The 21,159-nt window shown below is 38.9% G+C and overlaps 1 protein-coding gene across 2 annotated transcripts in view; it reads left to right on the top strand.

Moving 5' to 3' along the window:
- Positions 1–21,159, top strand: part of prkar1b (protein kinase, cAMP-dependent, regulatory, type I, beta) — a 202,919-nt gene that overhangs the window by 151,752 nt on the left and 30,008 nt on the right. For both annotated transcript variants that reach the window (XM_072559834.1, XM_072559835.1), the window contains exon 9: positions 5,802–5,923. In XM_072559834.1, coding sequence (XP_072415935.1) covers positions 5,802–5,923 — 122 coding nt within the window. The remainder of the gene's footprint in view (positions 1–5,801; positions 5,924–21,159) is intronic.

The raw sequence follows: 21,159 nt of genomic DNA, 5'->3' as shown, positions 1-21,159 counted from the left end.
CTGGTGTGGAGGATAGGTCCTAGTACCCTGAAAGAATAAGATACCTGTTTCAGGAAAAAGAGTAGAAGGGGTCACCAACATTAAATCATCCTCCTAACTACACGTGACTTTCACCTTCATGAAGAGTTTTACCTAACCGGCAACCCTGGGACTAAGATCCTTTGACAAACTGATAGATATGGTAGCGGACCACTTTGCCCTAAATTATCTGTAATATTGCAGCATTACAGGTTTAACACTGTAGATGGACTTCCTTGGGAACCAGTTACTGAATTCTTGACGAGAGTGCGGAAATTGGTGATACTCTGTGAATCCAGGTCAAAGCTTCAGGGAGTGGATCGATTAGTTTGTGGAATTAATAATATCCAGATGCAAAGGAAGCTACTAAGCAAACCTGATCTGGACCTCGTAAGCCATAAAACTGGCCCTTTCCCATGAAAATGTGGAGAAGGGGATCAGGAGCTAACAGACCCTTGGCAGGACTGCCTCTTGGGTGAGTCCAGACTGCAGAGCCAAGTCCCCAGCAGTTAATACTCTCAGCATCTATTTGTTGCCGATGAAGTGTGTTTGGAGTCAGAAGCCACAAGGCTTCAGAACTGGATAGAAATATTCTCCACAACATAGTGAGGAGCAAGATTGCCCATGCTACACTTTGTAGTCAAAGAGTTTTTATCCAGACAAGAATACTGAAACAGGCAAAATGTGTACCACCTAGGCCTCAGGGCGAAGCCACCTCAAGACAGGGCTTTGCCAATAAATCTGCCAGAGTATGTGGAATTGATACAGCTAAATTATATTATTGCCTCAAAGTGGCCCCATTTGAGATAAAAGTCTGGTAAATGGCCACCCCTTAGACATGGAGGTTGACACAGGTACTGCTTTATCTTTTCTTGAGGAGCAAACCCTCAGGAAAGCCTGATTATTGGGCACCTTGCTTTTAAGCCTGCAAGACACCAAGGCTAGATTGGCCATGTGCACTCAGACCTTAGGTATTATTGGGACCACTGTAAACCCAGTTGTGCATAGGCAGCAGACAATCCAACTCGTCAGAGGGTGGTGCAAGGGCCAGCTCCCAACCTTTTGGGAAGGAAATGGCTACAGAAAATCTACTTTGATTTATAACAGACTTTTAAAATGGGTACTGGTGATCTATATGAAGTGGAGGTGCCAGTATTGGACTGGGATGAACAAGTTAAAAATTACACAACACCAGGTTATAGTCCAACAGATTTATTTGGGAGTAGAAGCTTTTGGAGAATTGTACAATGGCCACACAGGAATGTCTACACTGAAAATACTTACAAAGAAGTATGTTTAATAGCCAGACATAGATATGGATATTGAAAACCTGATCAAGCAATGCAAACTTGCTAGGAAGGCCAGAAAGGCTTCATCAGCAGCCTCATTGCACCCACAAGGATGACCAGGGAGATCCTGGGTTGAGCACATGCAGATTTCACAAGGCCATTTATGGGCTGTACATTCTTAATCCTTATTGATGCCCATTCAAAATGAATTGAAATGCACCCAATGATCTCTTGCATCTCCTACAACGGAATAAAGCTTTCTGCCAATCCTTTAGTATGCATATATACCTGATGTCTTTGTAACAAGTAACAGGAGCACGTTTCCCAGTGGGGAATTTAAGACCTTTATGAAGACAACCGAGTGAGGCACTTCCACACGACACCCAAGCATCATTCTTCTAATGGTTGGCTGAGCAGCAGTCCAGGATTTCAAAAGTAGCATAGGAAGTCAAACTGAAGTTCTTTGGATATGAAGCTTGTATGTTTCCTTTTCATCTATGAGACAACACCATATATGATGAGGGGAGTTGCTCTGGTGGAACTATTAATGGGCTTACATCTTTGAGCGAGGCTTAGCCTGGCTTTCCAAATTTGGTTGGCAAGTTTGAATTAAAACAAGAAGCCCAGGAAAGAGGCCACGGTTGATCTAGGCTAGACAGATTTTGGGGAGATACGGCCCATGTAAGGAACTTTAGTGGTGGCTCTCCATAGATTCCCAGAGTTATCCTTAAAGGAAAAGAAATGGGATCGGCATTGTACACAGTTAAAATCCGGGAGAAGACTGCTTAAAAAAACACATTGACCACCTCTATGTGCAGGAACCCTCAACAGAGGAAGTTGTTTCACTGCACATGCCACCATCTGCATTCTTTGCACACCTTGTGGTCATGAGAGACAGCCCACTAAAAGCTCAAGGGCCAGTCCTGAGGACTACAAGGGTTCAGGCTCTGAGATGGAGAATGAAAATGACAGAAACTTAGTGGAAGGTCGCCACTAAGGGCCAGCCTTCTGCAATGGCTTTTTCAGTCTTCAAGGATGGCATGATTGCCTACTTGTTATATGCCCTGTACCAGACCCGAAAAGCAACAGAAATCAGGCTATGAGCAAAATTATTCAAGAAGCCCTATTGTCACAGGAGCATGGGTGAACCCTCGAACTTGGAGAGGGAGAGAAGTGATAATCTGTGCAAGGCCCATGAGAAATCATTAATCAATCTCCAGGTGGAGCTGGTTGAGTGTGACTTCTCTTGGTAACAAGCAGTGGTCCACCCAACTGGAACTCATCACCTGAGCAGTTTTTAAAAACTTAAAGCAAACCCAGTGGGCTTTGCTTGTAAGTATTCATTTGGCTACATGGGTGTTTTTACTGGTGGTGGTTCTTTGTTAAAAGAAAACCCAAGTAAAGTGGTCATGGCAGTTTTCATGATGGGAAATTCACTCAGTTGTGTATGATGCCACTATCTACCTCTCCCTCGCTTTTAATGGTTTTCATTACTCATAATGGGCTTTGCTTTCAAATATTTAATTTGCTACAGTGGTGATACTAGTGAGTTGGAATTCTGGTGCTAAGTAGGTGATGGCATAATTATGAATTAATTTAATTATCTATATTGTACAATCACATCATTCTCAAATAAAGTTGATTTTAATGGATACCGATGTATGCAAGTGACTTGTCTTTTTGAATTATCGGCACAGGTGTGCATTCGTATGTTGTGCGGTAATGTCTGAAAGTCCCCCGCATCTTTTCAACACTATTGCCTTATTGATGCTTTTGCAGCCAGTTACAAGATACTGGTCGATAATATATCCATTTATGTAGAGTAAGCTTAAAGCTTACTGTTGATGGGTGTACAGCATTGCGTAACTAAAAATGAACTTGTATGCTGAGTAAATGCAAAATATGATGTCTGTTACAGAAAACTCGTCTCATACACAAGGTTGACTTGAGCACTGATCTCTAGTGGTTAATTTCATTTTCAGTAGCTATAATTGGGGCTGTCACAGCCATATAGTCGAATATCAGGGTCTTGTTGGTTTGGAAGGGGTGTTAATTCATCTCTGGTGCCAAAAACCCTTGGACCAGCCCTTGGTTCACTGATTATTCATTGTGCATCAGAAGAAAGATCGCACTTTTTTCATAACTCATTATGCTTCTGTAATGTTGCAAGCTGCTACTTATAAGAACATACATAAGGGCCATGTGGTCCTTAAAGCCTGCTCTGCAATTCAGTAAGATCTTGGCTGATCTTTTTGTGGCTTCAGCTCCACTTCCCTGCCCTCTCACCAAAACCCTTAATTCCCTTACTGTTCAGATAGTTATCTATCTTAGCTTTAAAAAATTTAACGAGGAAACCTCAACTACTTCATTGGCAGGGAATTCCATAGATTTCACCTCATGGTGAAGAAGTTCCGTCTCAATTCAGTCCTAAATCTGCTTCCCCTAATTTTGAGGCCACGCCCTCTTATCCTAGTTTACCCGCCAGTGGAAACATCCTCTCTACTTCTATCTTATCTATTCCCTTCATAATTTTATATGTTTCTGTAAGATCCCTCCTCATTCTTCTAAATTCCAGTGAATATAATTCCAGTCTACTCAATCTCTCCTCATAAGCTAACCCCCTCAATTCCAGAATCAACCTAGTGAACCTCCTCTGCACTCCCTCCAGTGCCAGTGCATCTTTTCTCCAAAAAGGGGACCAAAACTGCATGCTGTACTCAAGGCATGGTTTCACCAGCACCCTATACAGCTGCAACATAACCTCCCTGCTTTTAAACTCAATCCCTTTCATAATGAAGGACAAACTTCCATTTGCCGCCTTAATTATCTGTTGCACCTGTAGACCAACCTTCTGTGATTCATGCACAAGGACACCCAGGTCCCTCTGCACAGCAGCATGCTGCAATTTTTTTTACCATTCAAGTAATAGTCCTTTTTACTGTTATTCCTACTAAAATGGATGACTTCACATTTATTAACATTGTACACCATCTGCCAGGTCTTTGCCCACCCACTTAAACTATCTATGTCCCTTTGCGAAGTTTCACAGTCCACTGGACACTTTGCTCCACCACTCATCTTAGTATCATCCGCAAACTTTGATGTACTACATGTGGTCCCCAACTCCAAATCATCTACATAATTTGTGAATAATTGCGGTCCCAACACTGATCCCTGAGGCATATCAGTAGTCACTGCCAAGCAGAAAAGCACTCATTTATCCCCACTCTTTGCTTAGTTAACCAATCCTCTATCCATGCTAATACATTGCTCCTAACACTTTGCATCTTTACCTTATGCAGCAGCCTTTTGGTGCAGCAACTTGTCAAGTACCTTTTGGAAATCTAGATACACCACATTTACTGGGTCCCCATTGTCCACTGTGCTCATAGTCTTCAAAGAATTTGAGTAGATTAGATAAGCATAACCTGCCCTTAATGAACCCATGCTGTGTCTGCCAACAGGACAATTTCTATCCAGGTGCCTTGCTCTTTCTTCCTTGATTACACTCAAGCATTTTTCCCACTACAGAAGTTAAGCTAACCAGTCTTTAATTCCCCAACTTTTGTGTACCTCCTTTTTTAAACAGTGGTGTCACATTTGCTGTTTTCCAATCTCTGGGCTAGTTCCAGGAGTCCAGTGAATTTTGGAAAATTTCTATAAGCGCATTTGCTATTTCTCCCACCATCTTTTAGTATCCTGGGTTGCACTTAATCAGGGCCAGGAAACCTGTCTATCCTTAGCTCCGTTAGCTTGCCCAAGACTACCTGTTTTGTGATAATGATTGTTTCCAGGTCCTCACCTACTGTCGTCTCTTTGTCAATTACTGGCATATTATTCATGTCTTCCACTGTGAAGACTGACACAAAATACCTGTTCAATGCCTCAGCCATTTCCTCATATCCCATTGCTAAATCCCCCTTCCCATCTTCTAAAGGACCACTCTTTTTATTTTTATATATTTATAGAAACTTTTGCTATCTGTCTTGAGCTAGTTTATTTTCAATCTATCTTACTTTTTTTTATAGCTTTTCTTGTGACTCCCTGTTGACCTTTTAAGACTTTCCTAATCTAATAGTTTCCCACTGCTCTTGGCCACTTTATATCCCTTCTCTTTCAATTTGATAGCCTCTCTTATGAGACACACATGACAGAATATTCCTTTTCACTGGTGTATACTTTTGCTTATATACTTTTGTAATCTTTTAATTTGCTTATACTTTTACAATCAGTTGTGCACTTTGAAATGGGATGATTATGTAAGCGAGAATGTATAATTCAAGAGATTTGAACATGTTACAGTAGCTCTTTGATGTCAGTTTTGTTGAACATGATATAATTCATTTTTTCCAACATCGTGTCCCCATTCTACAACCTGCTTTCTGTTTAAATCAGTTAAATTGCAAAAATCTGCAATGAATGAATGGTAGGAATTTTATCTGAAAGCTATATTTATTAACGATATAAGACCGAGGTTTTATTTACATTTTGTAGAATCTTTGGACAAATGGGAGCGTTTAACTGTGGCTGATGCACTGGAACCTGTTCAGTTTGAAGATGGGGAGAAAATTGTAGTCCAAGGTGAACCAGGCGATGACTTCTTCATTATCACAGAGGTAATATTTAAGAATAAGCTGCACAAAGAGTGCAACTGTTGCTTCAACAGTTATGATAGTTGAGAAGTAAGCATTTGTTCTGAATACAATATCTATTAATTCCAAAGGTATCAAAGCAAACTGTTATAGCGAGAAAATGTATCTTGTTTATCTGAAGTCTTGTTTACATTCTGACTAAACAGAAGGGTTTCAGGTAGAATTTGATACTTTAATTTGAGGAAGCCCTTCCTCTGTTTACATAAGAATAGTAGGCCATTCACCCTGTCAAGTCTGTTCTTCCATTTAATATGTTTGTGGCTGATTGAACACATCATCTCTTTTACCCATCCTACCCCAATGCCCAATTACATCATTGATTATCAAAAACTTCTCAAATTCTACTTTAAATATACTCAAAGACTGAGCTTCAGCAGCTCTTTGGGATAGTGAATTCCCAAGATACATCATCTTGTAAGTAAAATAATTTTCTCCTCATTTTTAAATCTTACCTACATTTATCCTGTACTCCCTTCAAGTATTTTTCTGGTTTCAATGAGATCACCTCCAATTCTTCAAAACTCTGGAAAATATAAGCCCAGTGGCCCAAAGCCTATTTACAGGGCAGTCCCATCATCTCTGGAGCAAGTTGAATTTTTGTTGCAATCATTCTAAAGCAGTTATATCTTTCTTGAGAGAAGGAGAACAAAACTGCACCAAAATATCCTGTACAATTGAAGGAAGACTTCACTGTTCCTCCACTCAAATCTTCTTGCAGTAAAAGCTAACATTGCATTAGACTCCATGCTGCACATGTATATTTGTCTTTGGTGACTTATTGAAAAGGAGAGTCCAAGTCCTTTTGCACATTGACACTTTTTGCCCTTGCATCATTTAAGAAATGCTCTACATCCTGCCCAAGTGCATAACCTCACCTTTTTCTGCATTATCTTCTATCTGATTTATGTCTTCCTTGCAACACATATTCCTGCTTAACTTTGTATCATGTCATTAAACTATGTTTGGTCCCCACATACAAATCATTCATATGCAGTGTGAACAGCTGGAGCCAAATAAGTGATCTTTGCTGTACCCCAGTAATCACAGTCTGCAATGCAAGAATGACCCTTTGATTCTTACTGTTTTTTGTTTGTTGGCCAATGCCAATTCATTACTTGGTATGCTATCTGCTTCAATTTTGCTAACCAGCCTCTTGGCGGTCATTATCAAAAGCCTCTGAAAATCCATTATATCCAAAATACATTATATCCATCAACTCCCCTTTATCAAGTTTTGTTAATAATATCCTCAAAAAAACCTACAAGTTTGTTTCCATTTGCAAATTCATGCTGACTATGCTCCACGTGTCCATTTATTGCACCCTTTGATAGATTCTAGCATTTTCCCTATTACTGATCTAAGACTGACGTGCCTGTTGTTCCCTTTTTTCTTTGCTTTCTTAAATTGTGGAGTGTCACTTGCAAGTTTCCAATCTGCAGAAATTATTCCAGAATTAATAGTATTTTGAAAGAATGTTTGCCAATTTATTTTTATAGCCACTTCGACAATCTAGGACGTTGACTATTAAGTGCAGGATCTTACCAGCTTTTGGCTCCATTTATTTGTTCAGTACAACCTTCTTTCTAATTTTAATTTCCTTCAAATTATCATTTTCCCTTGTCACTTTGACCTCAAATTCTGAGAGATTTCTTTTTATCCCCTCAGTGAAAACAGACACAAAGTAATCATTTAGCTTCTCTGTTATTTCTCAATTCCCCATCACAACTTCTCCTGACTTTGCTTTTAGTGGACTCTCAGTTGTCTTTTTTTTCTTCCAGATGTCTCCTTTTTACATACCTGAAGATGTCTTTAAGGTCCATTTTGTGTTTTTGCTCAATTGCATTCATATTTTGTTGCTTTCTTTGTCCTCCTTTGCCATAAGAAACTTCCCAATCCTTAGAATCATTACTGTTTCTGGTCACTTTTATAAGCCTATCCTTTTAATTTTATACAATCCCTAACTCATTCATCATCCACAGTTCATTGATCTTTTTGTTGAGTTTTTGCACTTGAAGGAATCTGTAGTTGCTGTAAACCATGTAATATGTATTTAAAGACTGCCCATTACCTGCTTACAGCCATAACTTCTCAGTATTTCCCAAACCCAACTCATCCAATTTGTGTCATGCTTACATTATTTCCCTTATTCAAATTTAACACCTTAGGATTGAAGCAACTTATTGAAAGACTTATGAGGTAATTTATTATATTTCATTGCTGTGTACATGCATATATTGTAATGCAACATATGTATTTCTTAGTCCTTTGTTCATATGGTGACAAGGTTGATTTCAAATTAGATCAGTAAAATTGAGACTTTATCATTTGAACTGAGATGGTTAAGAGGTGGCCTGATGTAGATCTTGTAGGTTATGAATGATGATAAAAGTGAGAATAGCAAGATGATGAACAATGAGGACAGATTTACTAAAAAAAGGAAGGTATTTGCTGTTATGCGTGAGCAGAATTCTCAGCTTCAAATTGTTAAAGCGGATTTCATAAATTAATTTGAGGAGCTCTTGTAGTGCAGCAGTAACCTCTGACTCAGAAGCCCCGATTCGAGTTACACCTGTTCCAAAGGCATATCATAACATCTGTGAACAGGTTGAAGAGAAAATAGCATAAAATATTTTAAGAGAATTTGAATACATACTTTATTTTTAAAAGGTTTATAGGAATCAAATGACAAAATGGGATTAGATATTCATGTAGAGAAAAATACTGGTGCAGATTTGAAGAGACTGACTTGTTTCTGTGTTAGAATTTATGACCCTGTTATCAATGTTTAGTGACCCCTGCTGGAGGTATATTAGTTGAAAGTGAGGTTAAGCTTGTTTTTGATAATCCCTGTAGTCTAATAATCTAGTTCTTTCTATTGTGGCTTGAACGAAAAACAGTGAGATTTGACGGGCCAAATGACCTGCTCCAATGCTGGAATATTCTTTAATGCTGTCAATTATCAATTTGATGATCGCTCTAGTACTATTAAGTGAAAGCCATCCCAGAATTCACTTGGTTTCCCCACCTTTCCACCCCATTTACCATTTGAAGTAGAACATCTTACTTCCCCGCAAGATATGTTAAAGATTTTTTCTGAGAACAGTTGTAAGTACAGAAAACTTGAAAAGCACTTTAGAATTATTGACAAGAGAAGAAACGACAGCACTGTTCCAAGTTTACTCTGGAGCCTGGCTACTACTAGTGTCTTGTGCACTTTTCCTGAAGCATATATCAAACAGCTACATGCTGCAAAAGGTCTTATCAAAAGGATTTGCTTTGCAAAACTTCATGTGTATCCAGGTGAAAGTTTCTTGAGTCATCTTTGTAGATGTACCCAGCTTCAACTTGTTTGTACTGTATGCAAAGGATGTTCACTTCGCTGCCATTATTTGACCAGTTTGTATAATGGGCAAAATATGTCTTGTATTCATTATACACCAGAACCATACTTTGCATCTTGTTTCACAGATACAGTTGCTATGCTCTGTGGTAAAAGATGACATATTTCCACATACATTTAAGAAGTGACTTGTGTTGCAACAAGGTCCTAATAAACACATTTTTCTTCGTTTTGAGAGACCTGGTGTCTCTTATGTAATCACTGGCTCTGAAACTGAAGATCAAAATGGTTCTATTTTGCCCTTTACTCTCTGTTGGAAGGCTGAAAATAATTTTCTCTGCCATTTGATATACTTCCTTCAACTCCAGTTTCTGAGATAGATGGCAGATGTTTTAACCTGTGTTGTCTTTAAGTGGGTGAAGACTCTTGATTCAACCTAGCCTTCTGCTTGCATGTTGTTTTTCCCCAGTGGAAATGTGGAAATCTCAGTCTGCCCAAGATGAATAACCAGGACCAGGATATAAAAACATAATTCTAGATGTGCTGTGTTTCATCCTTGATGAAAGTAGTCCAGAAATTTAATAGTTTAGCTTTAGACTCAGGGTCAGGAGCCTTCATTGCTCAGTATACCACTTGGCTGTAAGCTTGGATATTTGGAGGATTCATTATGCACATTTCTTTGGACTTCAGCAGTAAAAATACGTTAGCTAAGATATATTGCACCACTCAGGTCAAGAGTTTTGTTTGCTAGATCAATTGTGCCACTCCTTCCCTGTTACATCTCTATGGCAACTAGCCATCGGATATTTTTGGCTTTGTAGTTTTGCTAGTCTTTGGCCAAAACAACAAACTGATAATCCTGTTTACGATTATTGTCGATGCTGATTCTGTCCTATTCCTCCATAAGATCCTCCCAGTCTTTCAAAGGGTCCAAATTTCATTGCCTAAATTTCATTGTTTCAATTGCCAAACTAGTTTATTCCAAAAACAATTTTGTCTCATCTTGGATCTCAGGACAGAGCATGTACCCCTTCGGGGGAATAATCATGATAATAACACATATGTCCTCTGCCAAAAGGTAAGCTGGTTGAGTACCAATTTAAATAATGCCTTGCTTTGTACTGTGTGAAATTACTTCAGTTCAATTTGCAGCATCACTATTTGAAGGCAAGATGCCCCCTTCTTTGAGATGTAAATTTTATTTTGGTAACTTATGGCTCAGCTTTTAGAGAATCATGAATCTTTGCAGAATACATTGTGAAACCATTGTGATGTGATGGTTGGGATATTTTGGCATCAGAATTACAAGTCAAATTTAGTCCAGCATTGACTATTCATGTCTCGGCTGATGAGGCTGTGACTTCACATTTAAGATGGAAATGATTTCTGATTTGAGTGAATTCTGAACATACCTCCTCAATTGATAGTGATGACTCACTGCCTTTTCTGATTACTGTGGAGTGCAGTAATAAGTTCTGTCCAAGTGAACCAATGATACTAGCAGTTTGTGTCATCTAAAGCATCACGTTATGGTAATCTAAAATTCCTTAAGCACTGCCTAAAGAGTAGGCTCAAACATGGATTGGAACTGAGATCCGCAAATTTTGATTCAGGAATAAAGATCCTTTGAACCAAACTGACAGTTGGAATGAGAATCCTGGTAGACTTCCTCTCGACCAGTAGAAATGATTGATCAATGGAACAATTGAATTTACTTTAATTACAGTGGAGTCTTTGTGTCTTACATTCTTCTGTATGTGTTTTATTTTGTGTTTTCTTTATTCATTCACTAAGTGCATAACATAAATGACAGATTTTATGAATAAATCTAACTATTGCTAAAGAAAGAAATATTTTATTGTAGTTTTTCACCATGTACTCATCAAAACATTTACAACAATGCCAGTATGTGGAAGAGAGCCTAGTAGGCAAGTGGATTCTGATTTGTAGAGGTGCTGCCATGGAGAATGCACAAGTTAATTGATGACTGACAGTTAACTGCCAAAATGTTTTTAACTTTTTAAACTAGGCATGTTGATTCTGGTCAAGACAATGGCCTGCGGGATGAACCTGTCTACTTTTAAGTTGAAATGGGCACAGTGTGCACATGGTCTTTCTGTCTAGAAACATTGGGCCCTGTGTATTAAACTAGTGTGGCAGGGAGATGGGAGCCAGAGCAGTAAGTCACTAAGTATAGAGATTGGGAAGAGCTTGAGACTGACACAGCATAGCTAAGAGGAAAATTAGTCAAGGAGAGGTTGCTGAACTCAGTGAAACTAAAGGCTTGGACTATATTTGCTTCAATGCAGGAAATGTAACAGATAAAACAGATGATTTTAGAGTCTGAATTAATGCATGCAATTATGATATTATTGCTATCACAGAGAAATAGTTGAAAGAGGAGCAGGATTGGCAGCTTAGCGTTCCAGGATTTCTGTGTTTTAGATGAGACGGAGGAGGAAGCAAAAGAAGTGGATGAGTTGTATTTCTGGTTAGGGAGCATATCACAGTTGTGTTAAGGTAGGACACTCTGGAGGGATCTTACAGCAAGGCATTATGGGTAGAGCTTAGGAATAGGAAGGATGCAGTCACAATGCTGGGATTGTACTATCGATCTCTCAGTTGCCAGTTGTTATAGACTAAGCCAGACCACTCAAAACAATTTTAAGCAGTCAGCTCAGACCATAACTTTGCAATTTGTTTCAGTAAGTGTACAGTGAAACTTATCCAGATTAAGTTAGCTAGGTTGAGTACTCGGTTTTAAAACAAACAAAAAATTATTCAAAAAATTACACAATGAAACACTAAGAACAGAATAAAGAACGCCTACATAACTCAACCCCTACAGAACTCAACCTATCCAACTAGACTTAATTATGCTGTTCTGATTATACACAATGGTCTCAATAAGCAAACTCCCTTTAAAAACCAGTATAAATGCAACATATGCTTACAGGATGAAGTTGAAGGACAGAAAAAGAAGAGAGAGAGTATTTCCATACAGCTCCCTGTTAAACTTCCAACCAACTCAGTACAGAATTAAATTGCTCTGCTAGAGAGCTGACCACTCCTTTTTGTTATACAGGTCACTTCTAAAACATGACCACTTTGGCCTGAAGTCTCATCTGTTTACATATAAGCAAAAGGCCTCTCAAAATGCTTTTCATCTTAGTACCAAACCACGCTGATCGGAGCCCGGCCCGGTTTATTACCCCTCTGAGAAAAATCAAGGATAGAGCATCCTTGAGCCAAGGAACAGCTTTTAGGAAAAAAAAAGACTAACTTTGTGACACACTGGACTTCAGAGGAAGCGATATGTAGCCAAATTCTGAAGGGTGGTGAGTGATTTTAATTTAAGCCATATTCACTGGGACTCCTAGTGCCTGAGGTTTTGATGGCAAGCAATTTAAGTGTGTCCAGGAGGGTTTTTTGAAATAGTATGTAGATAGTCCAACCAGAGAGAGGGCCATACTGGACCTGGTATTGGGAAATGAGCTCCACCAGGTGATCAAAGTTTTCATGGGGGAGCATTTTGGGAATAGTGACCATAATTCACTAATTTTCAGATACTTATGGGTAAGACCAAGAGTGAACCTTGGATGAAGTTGTTAAATTGAGGGAAGCTCAACTATAACTGCTTGGACAAGAATTGGAGAATATGGATTGGGAGCAGCTGTTTGAGGGTAAGTCCATATTTGACATGTGGGAGTCTTTTAAAGGTCAGTTGATTAGCGTGCAGGACAGACATGCTTCTTTGAAAATGAAGGATAGGAATGGCAAGACTCTGAATCCTTGGATGACAGGAAATTATCAGCTTATCACAAAACAAAAGGAAGGATACATAAGGTCCAGGCAACTATAAACAAACAAAGTCCTTGAAGAATATACAGCAAGTAGGAAGGAGCTCAAACAGGGTGGGCTAAAAGTGGCTATGAAGTGCCCTTGGAAAGCAGCGTAAGGACAATCCCAAGGCATTTTATACATATATTAGGAGCAAGAGAGTAGTTAGAGAAAGATTAGGCCCATTCAACGATAAAGGAGGGAGGTTATGTGTGGAACAAGGGGAAATAGGTGAGATCCTTAATGAGTACTTTACATCAGTAAAGAGAGACATGAGGGATGTTGGGGTTAGGGAAAGGTGTGTGAATGCTCTTGGGTGGGTCAGTGTAATGGAAGAGGAAGTGTTTGGGTATCTTGAAATGCATTAAGGTAGACAAGTCCCCAGGGCCAGATGGGATTCATGTCAGGATACTGTGGGAGGTCAGGTAAGAAATTATTGAGGCCTCAGTAGATATCTTAAATTTCCTGAGACCAATGTTGTTCCTATGTTTAAGAAAAGAAACTGAGATAATCAGGTAATAACAGGCTGGTGAGCCTGACATCAGTGGTGGAGAAACTGTTGGAGAAGGTACTGAGAGACAGGAATTTGTTCACATTTGGAAGTGGATGGACTTATTAGTGGTAAGCAGCATGGATTTGCACAGGGAAGATCATTTCTCACCAGTGATTGAGTATTTGAGGTGACAAGAATGATTGATGAGGGAAGGACAATGGATGTTGTCTATAAGGACTTTAGTAAGGCATTTGATAAGGTACCTCATGGCAGACTGGCTCAAAAGGTAGAGTCTCATGGGCTCCGGGTTGAGCTGGCTAGATGAATACAAAGCAGGTTGATTGTAGAAGGCAGAGAGTAGCAATGGAAGGGTGATTTTCAGAATGGAGATCAGTAATTATTAGTGTTCCACAGGTTTTGGTGTCGAGATCCTTTTTGTATGTAATAGATACAAATGATCTGGAAGAAAGTGTAGGTGATTTGATTCATAAGTTTATGGATGACACCAAAATTGGTGGAATTGCAGATAGTGAGGAGGATTGTCAAAGGTACAGTGGGGTAGAGACAGATTGTAGATTTGGACAGAGAGATGGCGGAGTTTAATTCTGACAAATACGCGATGATGCATTTTGGAAGATCAAATTCAGGTATGAATTTATTATATAAATGGCTGAACCCTCAGGAGCATTGACATACAAAGGGATCTGGGCATGCAAGTTCACAGAGCCCTGAAAGTAACACAAGTGGATAAGGTGGTCAAGAAAGCATACAGCACGATTGTTGTCATTGGCTAAGATATTAAATGTTATAGTTGTGTAAAACTTTAGGCCACATTTGGAATATTACGTGTAGTTCTGGTCACGACATTACCAGAAGGACGTAGATGTTTTACCAGCATGTTGTGTGGTATGGAGGGAATTAGCTATAAGGAGAGGTTAGATAAACTCTGATTGTTTTCACTGGAATGACGGAGGCTGAGGGGCGACCTGATAAAGGTCAACAAAACTATGCGAGGTAAACATAAGGTGGATTATCAGCTTTTTTCCCAGGGTGGAAAGGTCAACTACAAGAAGTTCAAGTTGAGGGGGGAAGTTTAAGGGAGAAGTGCAGGGAAAAGTGTTCACACAGAAAATGGTTGGTGCCTGGAAAGTGCTGCCAGTGGAGTTGGTTGAAGCAGGCATGTTACCTGTGTTTGACTGGTATCTTGACAGACACATGAATAGGAGGTGAACAGAGGAATAGAAAAGGTATATGGACAATAAGTAGCTGACCTAAGGATTAGGGATTGACACAGGCTTGGTGGGCTGAAGGGCCTGTTCCTGTGCAGTACTGTATTGTATTGGATTGTATTATAAATGTAGCTTCCAGCAAAAGTCACAGTGCATGCCTGACTAGCAATCTTAAATTGGTGTAGTAATTCTTAACATTTACAGAGGGAGAAAGTGAGGACTGCAGATGCACATTCATAGACCTTGTTATAATTCTTAACACACTTGTAGACCTGTAGATGTTTACAGCACAGCAGGAAGATAACCAACCTTGTCTGTGCTGGTCAATAAAAACTACACTGACTGCACTAATCTTGTTGTCCAGATCTTGACCCATAACTTATATCTAACTACTGTTTAAATGTTAAGAGAGTTTCTGACTCAACCACTCTTTCCAGGCTCCCACTGTGTGAAAAATATCCTCCTCCACTCTCCGCTTAATCTTCTAGTTTAAATCTCTGCCTCCTGCTTATTGACTCATTTAATGGGGGGAAAAAAGTGTTTTCCTATCGACCCTATCCATGCCCCTCAGTCTTATACACCTCTATCAGGACTCCTGTCAAAATTTACTGCTCAATAGAAAATAACCCCAGCCTATCTGTCTTGTATTCTATCTCAGACTCTCCAGCCAAGACCTTATCCTCTGCACTGTTTCCTGTGGCAATAACATCCTTTATATAAGGAGATGACTTGAACTGCAAGCATTACTCCAGCTGTTGCATAACCAATGTTTTATACATTTCCAACATAATCTCTCTACTCTTGTATTCTGTACCTTGGCTAATAAGGATAAAAATCCCATGTGCCTCCTTAGTATCATATCTACCGGACCTGCTGCTTCAGAAACCTGTGGCTGTGCACACTAAGGTCACTATGATCTTTCCAGGGTCCTACTGTTAATGTAATCCCTTTCCTCGTTAGCCCTCTGCAAGTTCATTACCTCACTTTTCAGGGTTGAATTCCATTTGCCCCTGCTGTGCCCAACTGACCAGTCCATTGATATCTTCCTGCAGTTTCTGACTGTCCTCTACAGCTTATACCACCCTACTAATTTTCATGCCATTTACAAACTTCTTGATCATACTCCTTACATTAAAATTGATGATGTACACTGCAAATAGCAAGGACATCAGCACCAAGTCCTGTAGAATGCCACTGGAAACTGATTCTAGTCACAATAGTCCTTCTACCATCACCTTGTGCATCCTGCCTTTCGACATCATTGATTTTCCTGCTCCTCGGATGCTGCCTGACCTGTTGTGCTTTTCCAGCCACTCTGATCTGAACTCTTCTCCCCCCCCACCCCCCCACCCCCCCCCCCCGCCACCCCAATCCTGCCTTTCAGCCAATTTTGTATTCAATTATGTCACTTCAACTTGGATCCCATGGGCTGTTACTTTTTTGGCCAGTCTGTCAAAAGGAATCTTATCAAAAGCCCTGCTAAAATCCATGGTGAGCACGTCAAATGCATTATCCTCTTCAAAGCTGTTGGTTACCTGTTCAAAAGCTTTAATCAAACTTGTCAAATACAATCTTCATTTAATCAATCCATGCTGGTTATACCAAATTCATACCTGTCTGTCCAAGTATAGATATATTCTGTCCCTTAGAATTCTTTCAAACAACTTCCCCACCGTCAAAGTTAGATTTACTCAGGATTATTCAGCAAATGTTGTTCCATCACAGAATTCCATCTAATGTTGGACACTGTTTTGAGTTTTGCAACTGGTTGAGAATGATCTGTATTTTTTTTCCCCTGTCACAAACAGCTGAATGTTGTTTGATGCCATCCTCCATACTAGCTTTTGAGCCACACATTCATATTTCTAATCTGATTTGCCCTATGGCAATTTGCATGTGGCTCATATAATAATCCAGTTCTCATGATTTTTGAGTTTCTGTCTCTTAATTTCGCAACTCACAGTAGTCATGAAGAACCTCATTCTTTGTCATTGGTACCCACATGGACCATGGTGCCAGGATTCTACCCTCCTATTGCAGGTTGCTCACCAGCACTGAGCAGATCCATTGTCCTTAGTGGCATTGCACTAAGTCAATTGCCGTTACCAACATCCACACATTTGAATGGCTTCTTGTATCACGGTGCATTTGTCAGCTCAACCATCCTGCAGTCCCTTCAGATCACCCATCCTGCCGCCCTTAATGTTTTGAAATTAACTGCTTAATTACTTTATTCACTTATTAAAAAATTATATGAATATATGTTTTATTCATCTTGCCATGGTTTGTTGCACTATATAAGAATAGAATATGCCTTCATCATTTAACAGGTACTCAGCAATTGACTACCTTCTTGTAGCACAGGAAGAATCAATTCCAGGAATTGAAGAAAGAAAACTTAGTAAAATCAAAAGAGTAACCTTTGTCATTCTTCCCCTCACTCCCTCATATGATAATGGTTATTGTAATCAAATCATCACTTGCTGTATTTTGCAAAATTGATGAAAGTGTCTTTGGCCACCATTTTCGGTCCTGTATGGTGCCATGTCTTTCTCAGATTACCCTGGAAAGGGAAGGTGCCTCAAATAGATCAATAGCTGTATGTTGCCACTATTTTGCAATGAAACCCCAGAGTGTTTGCTCCACTGACATGCTAAAAAGATGTTTTGACTACAATCCAAGTGGCTAATGTGATATGAGTTTGTGCCAATGTGATGCCAGCTATGCAGGCTGTAAATCTGTTGGAGTACTTGCAAGGCTCAGAACAGAATATCCATCATTAGATATAATTCAGCTATTGGTTATTATTCAGTATTATTCAGAAGGTGCGAAAAAGTTCACTTGAAACCAATTTAAGATTATCATTTGGGCTTATCATATGATGAGTCAAGATTAGAGTGGTGCTGGAAAAGCACAGCAGGTCAGGCAGCACCTGAGGAGCAGGAAAATCGGCATTTCGGGCAAAAACCCTTCATTAGGAATCCTGATGAAGGGCTTTTGCCTGAAACATCGATTTTCCTGCTCCTTGGATGCTGCCTGACCTGCTGTGCTTTTCCAGCACCACTCTAACCTTGACTCTGATCTCTAGCGTCTGCAGTCCTCCCTTTCGCCTTACAGTATGATGATCCTAGAAGCTCCATATATTAATAGAAAGCTCTATTTTATATAGGCAAAATAATTTGCTTCATGGTAAAAAGAGGGATTGTGGAGATTGTGCTGTATTATCTTTGGAACAGTCCAAGCATTCAGGATCTATTTGTCCGGTCTGAGTACTGATTATCTCATGTCAATGATGACATAATTTATAGCTATCTTTACATGCTTCTATAAATTGGTACCCCTTTTTTCTAGTCTGTTTCTTGCACCCCATGCCTGATAAATAATGATGGAAAGCTTTGACTCCTTTATATGATTTTGCATATTTCTGATATGATAGGTTCTTCCTCGGTAAGGGGATCAAGGGTTATGGTAAGAAAGCAGGAGAATGGGGTTAAGAAATATGTCAGCCAAATTCAAATGGCCTAATTTTCCTCTTATATATGGTGGTCTTACACAGTTTTGTTTACATGCATTTAAATTGGGTCTTTAAAACCCTAGAGTGATTCATTCAGTGCATGAGTAAGAAAAACTGCTGTTTCCTATTGACAAGAGTCTGGCATCGTACAGAAGATAGAAACATCCACAAGGTCAGGTGAATGTACAGGTTTCTTTGAGAGAGAGAAGCTGATTTTCAGCCAGGTAAGCTTGTAACATAGTGCAGCTTAGCAGTTTCCAAAATGTCTGGGCAAAGGAAAAGAAGTCCTGAGAGGCTTCATTCAGTAAAATAAAAGCTCCATAAACAGAAGGCTAGGGGAAGAGGAGTTTAAGGTACTTGTCTTCAGATGTAAGTAAGCTGTGTTAGCATTTGTTCAAGGGTCTCCAGAAGAGTATGCTATTTGAAATAGCATTGAGTGAATGCAGAATGTTGCCAAAAGAAACTAATTACAGCTGTGCCAATTGAATAAGGATGTCTGGAAGCCTTTTATAGCTAAGAAAATACTTCTTAAAAATCATTCTAGGAAACCAGACAGACAATTTGTGGGCAGCAAGGACCCCAATTAAATAAATGGCAAGATTATTTATTTCAGTTGTTGCTTGAGAGATGACTCTTGACCAGAAAGCAAGGATAAATCTATTTTCCTTTGAATAGAGCCGTAGAGATATACAAAATGGAAACAGACCCTTCAGTCCAACTCATCCATGCCGACCAGATATCCTGTGTAAATCTGGACCCATTTGGCCTCTATCTCTGTAAGCCCTTCCTATTTAAATGCCTGTCCAGATGTGTTTTAAATGCTGTAATTGTACCATAGTGCCATGATACCTTTTAAGCCCACCTGAGGGCAAACAGGGTATTTAACATCCTATCACAACAATGGCATTGCCAACCATGTCATCCAGCCTCAGTAATACAGTGAAATATCAAACTAAATTCTGTGCTGAGATCCAAAAAAAATAGGGCTTGAATAACAATCTTCTGACTATGAGGTGAGAATACTACTCCTGAGCCAATGCTAACAAGTTAGTTCTGACCTTTGAGCGTTATGGGCCAGGAGCAGGCAGGTGGGGCTAGTTTAGTTTGGGATTATGTTCAGCATAGATTGGTCAGACCAAAGGGTCTGTTTCCGTGCTATATGACTCTATGATTAAGCCAGCCTTCATGTTGTAATTAGCACAGGATGTTATTTTGGGATTTATTTTACTAACTGCTGTTAAAAACAATTCCAACACCTTTTTAAAATGAAATTTGCAAATGTATTCAAACACAACAAAGTACATTTACAAAATAAGTAATTCTAATATTAATAACACCACAAAGTGAATATCACAATCTTTTTTTCCAACTAATTATGTTCTTTACCTTAAGAAAACCCTTCTTACAAGAGAAACCTTGACTCTTGCAGTTTTCAACATTGACAATTCAATATACTTTGCTGAAAAAAGGGATCTTTGTTAGCTTCTTTCATACTGGCTTAAAGATCATTGCTGTATTATGTAAGTCACACTTTACTTTTCATCATTTAAGGATGTAACTTGGGATAATAAATGGTGATGCTTTTGCTATTAAATCTTTCTTTTGGTTTCATCATTGTAACAATAAAATATGCTTGCCAGGAGTTAAATTACTGAAGCTAATAGATTGAGTTATTAAAATATCAGACGTTTCAAAATGCTTGTTTCTCACTGCACCATTTATTCACACTGTATCAACACAAATTTAAACCTTCCCAAGCCAAACAGATGTGGAATGTATCTATTCAGTTCCAAGCCTGTGGAAATATCACATGATATATTTGAAATCTGAGTGAAGAATTGTCATTGCCATTCAGACATCAATGCTATGTACCAAGATGTAATGGCAAATAAGAAAGCCTGACAGATGTATTGTTTCATGTAGCTGAATTGTTGATTATATCATTAGATCCCGTATCCAATATTTAACATCTGCACATTTTTGACCATATTGCGGTTGAAATCGTAACAAATTTTGAGATTGAAGCTATTTTGTAGTGTAAATTTTAATTTATAAAATGTACATGCTGCTTGATGAAGATGTATCTTATATTCTAATTCAGAGTGCAAGGCATTTTGATTTTTTTTTAGGAAGACAGTCAAGAGAACATATATCTTTTGTAGTGCTGCCCAAACTGCTATGTTCTCTAAGGCAAACTGCATGCCTTGCGATGTTTAGCTGCATTTTGGATTAGTGTAAGATCCGCTCAGGTGCTCTATGTGCCCTAAATCAAAGTCAACTCTGAAGCAATGAGCTTAATTGAACTTGGTGAAAGATATTCGAAGATTATTAATTTCTTAGTAACTGCTGAGATTATTCAGAGGACAGCTGGAGCAGCTTGTCAGTTTAATGTTTCAGGTCAGTGTATGATTTTCTCGTTTCTCTTTATTGAAACAGAATTTGAAACTGTCAAAATTTGTGTCACTCTTAAGTTACTGTCTGTGATTAATTAGTACCAGATGCAAAATTTATTTTAAAATATTTGCATACAAGCATCAATATTTGAGAAATAGTTTTTCAGAGCAATTAAGTGGTATATTGGTTTAAACATTTTTTTTTCATAATTGGGGTTAGGGTTGAAACAATAGAAAATCCATTTCGGAAATTTGGTATTCATTGCTTCCATCTATTGATAAATCACTTTCAATTTGGTTTTAATGATTCAACGACATTATTCTAAGCGTCATAAATTTCTTCCTAACATTGGGATAATTACGTACTAAAACTAGTTAGCATAGTGTTAAA

This window comes from Chiloscyllium punctatum, chromosome 40, assembly GCF_047496795.1.
Source record: "Chiloscyllium punctatum isolate Juve2018m chromosome 40, sChiPun1.3, whole genome shotgun sequence".
Classification (NCBI taxonomy): Eukaryota; Metazoa; Chordata; class Chondrichthyes; order Orectolobiformes; family Hemiscylliidae; genus Chiloscyllium; species Chiloscyllium punctatum.
The sequence above is the reverse complement of the archived record's forward strand: the minus strand, read 5'-3'. Positions and strand labels throughout refer to the sequence as shown.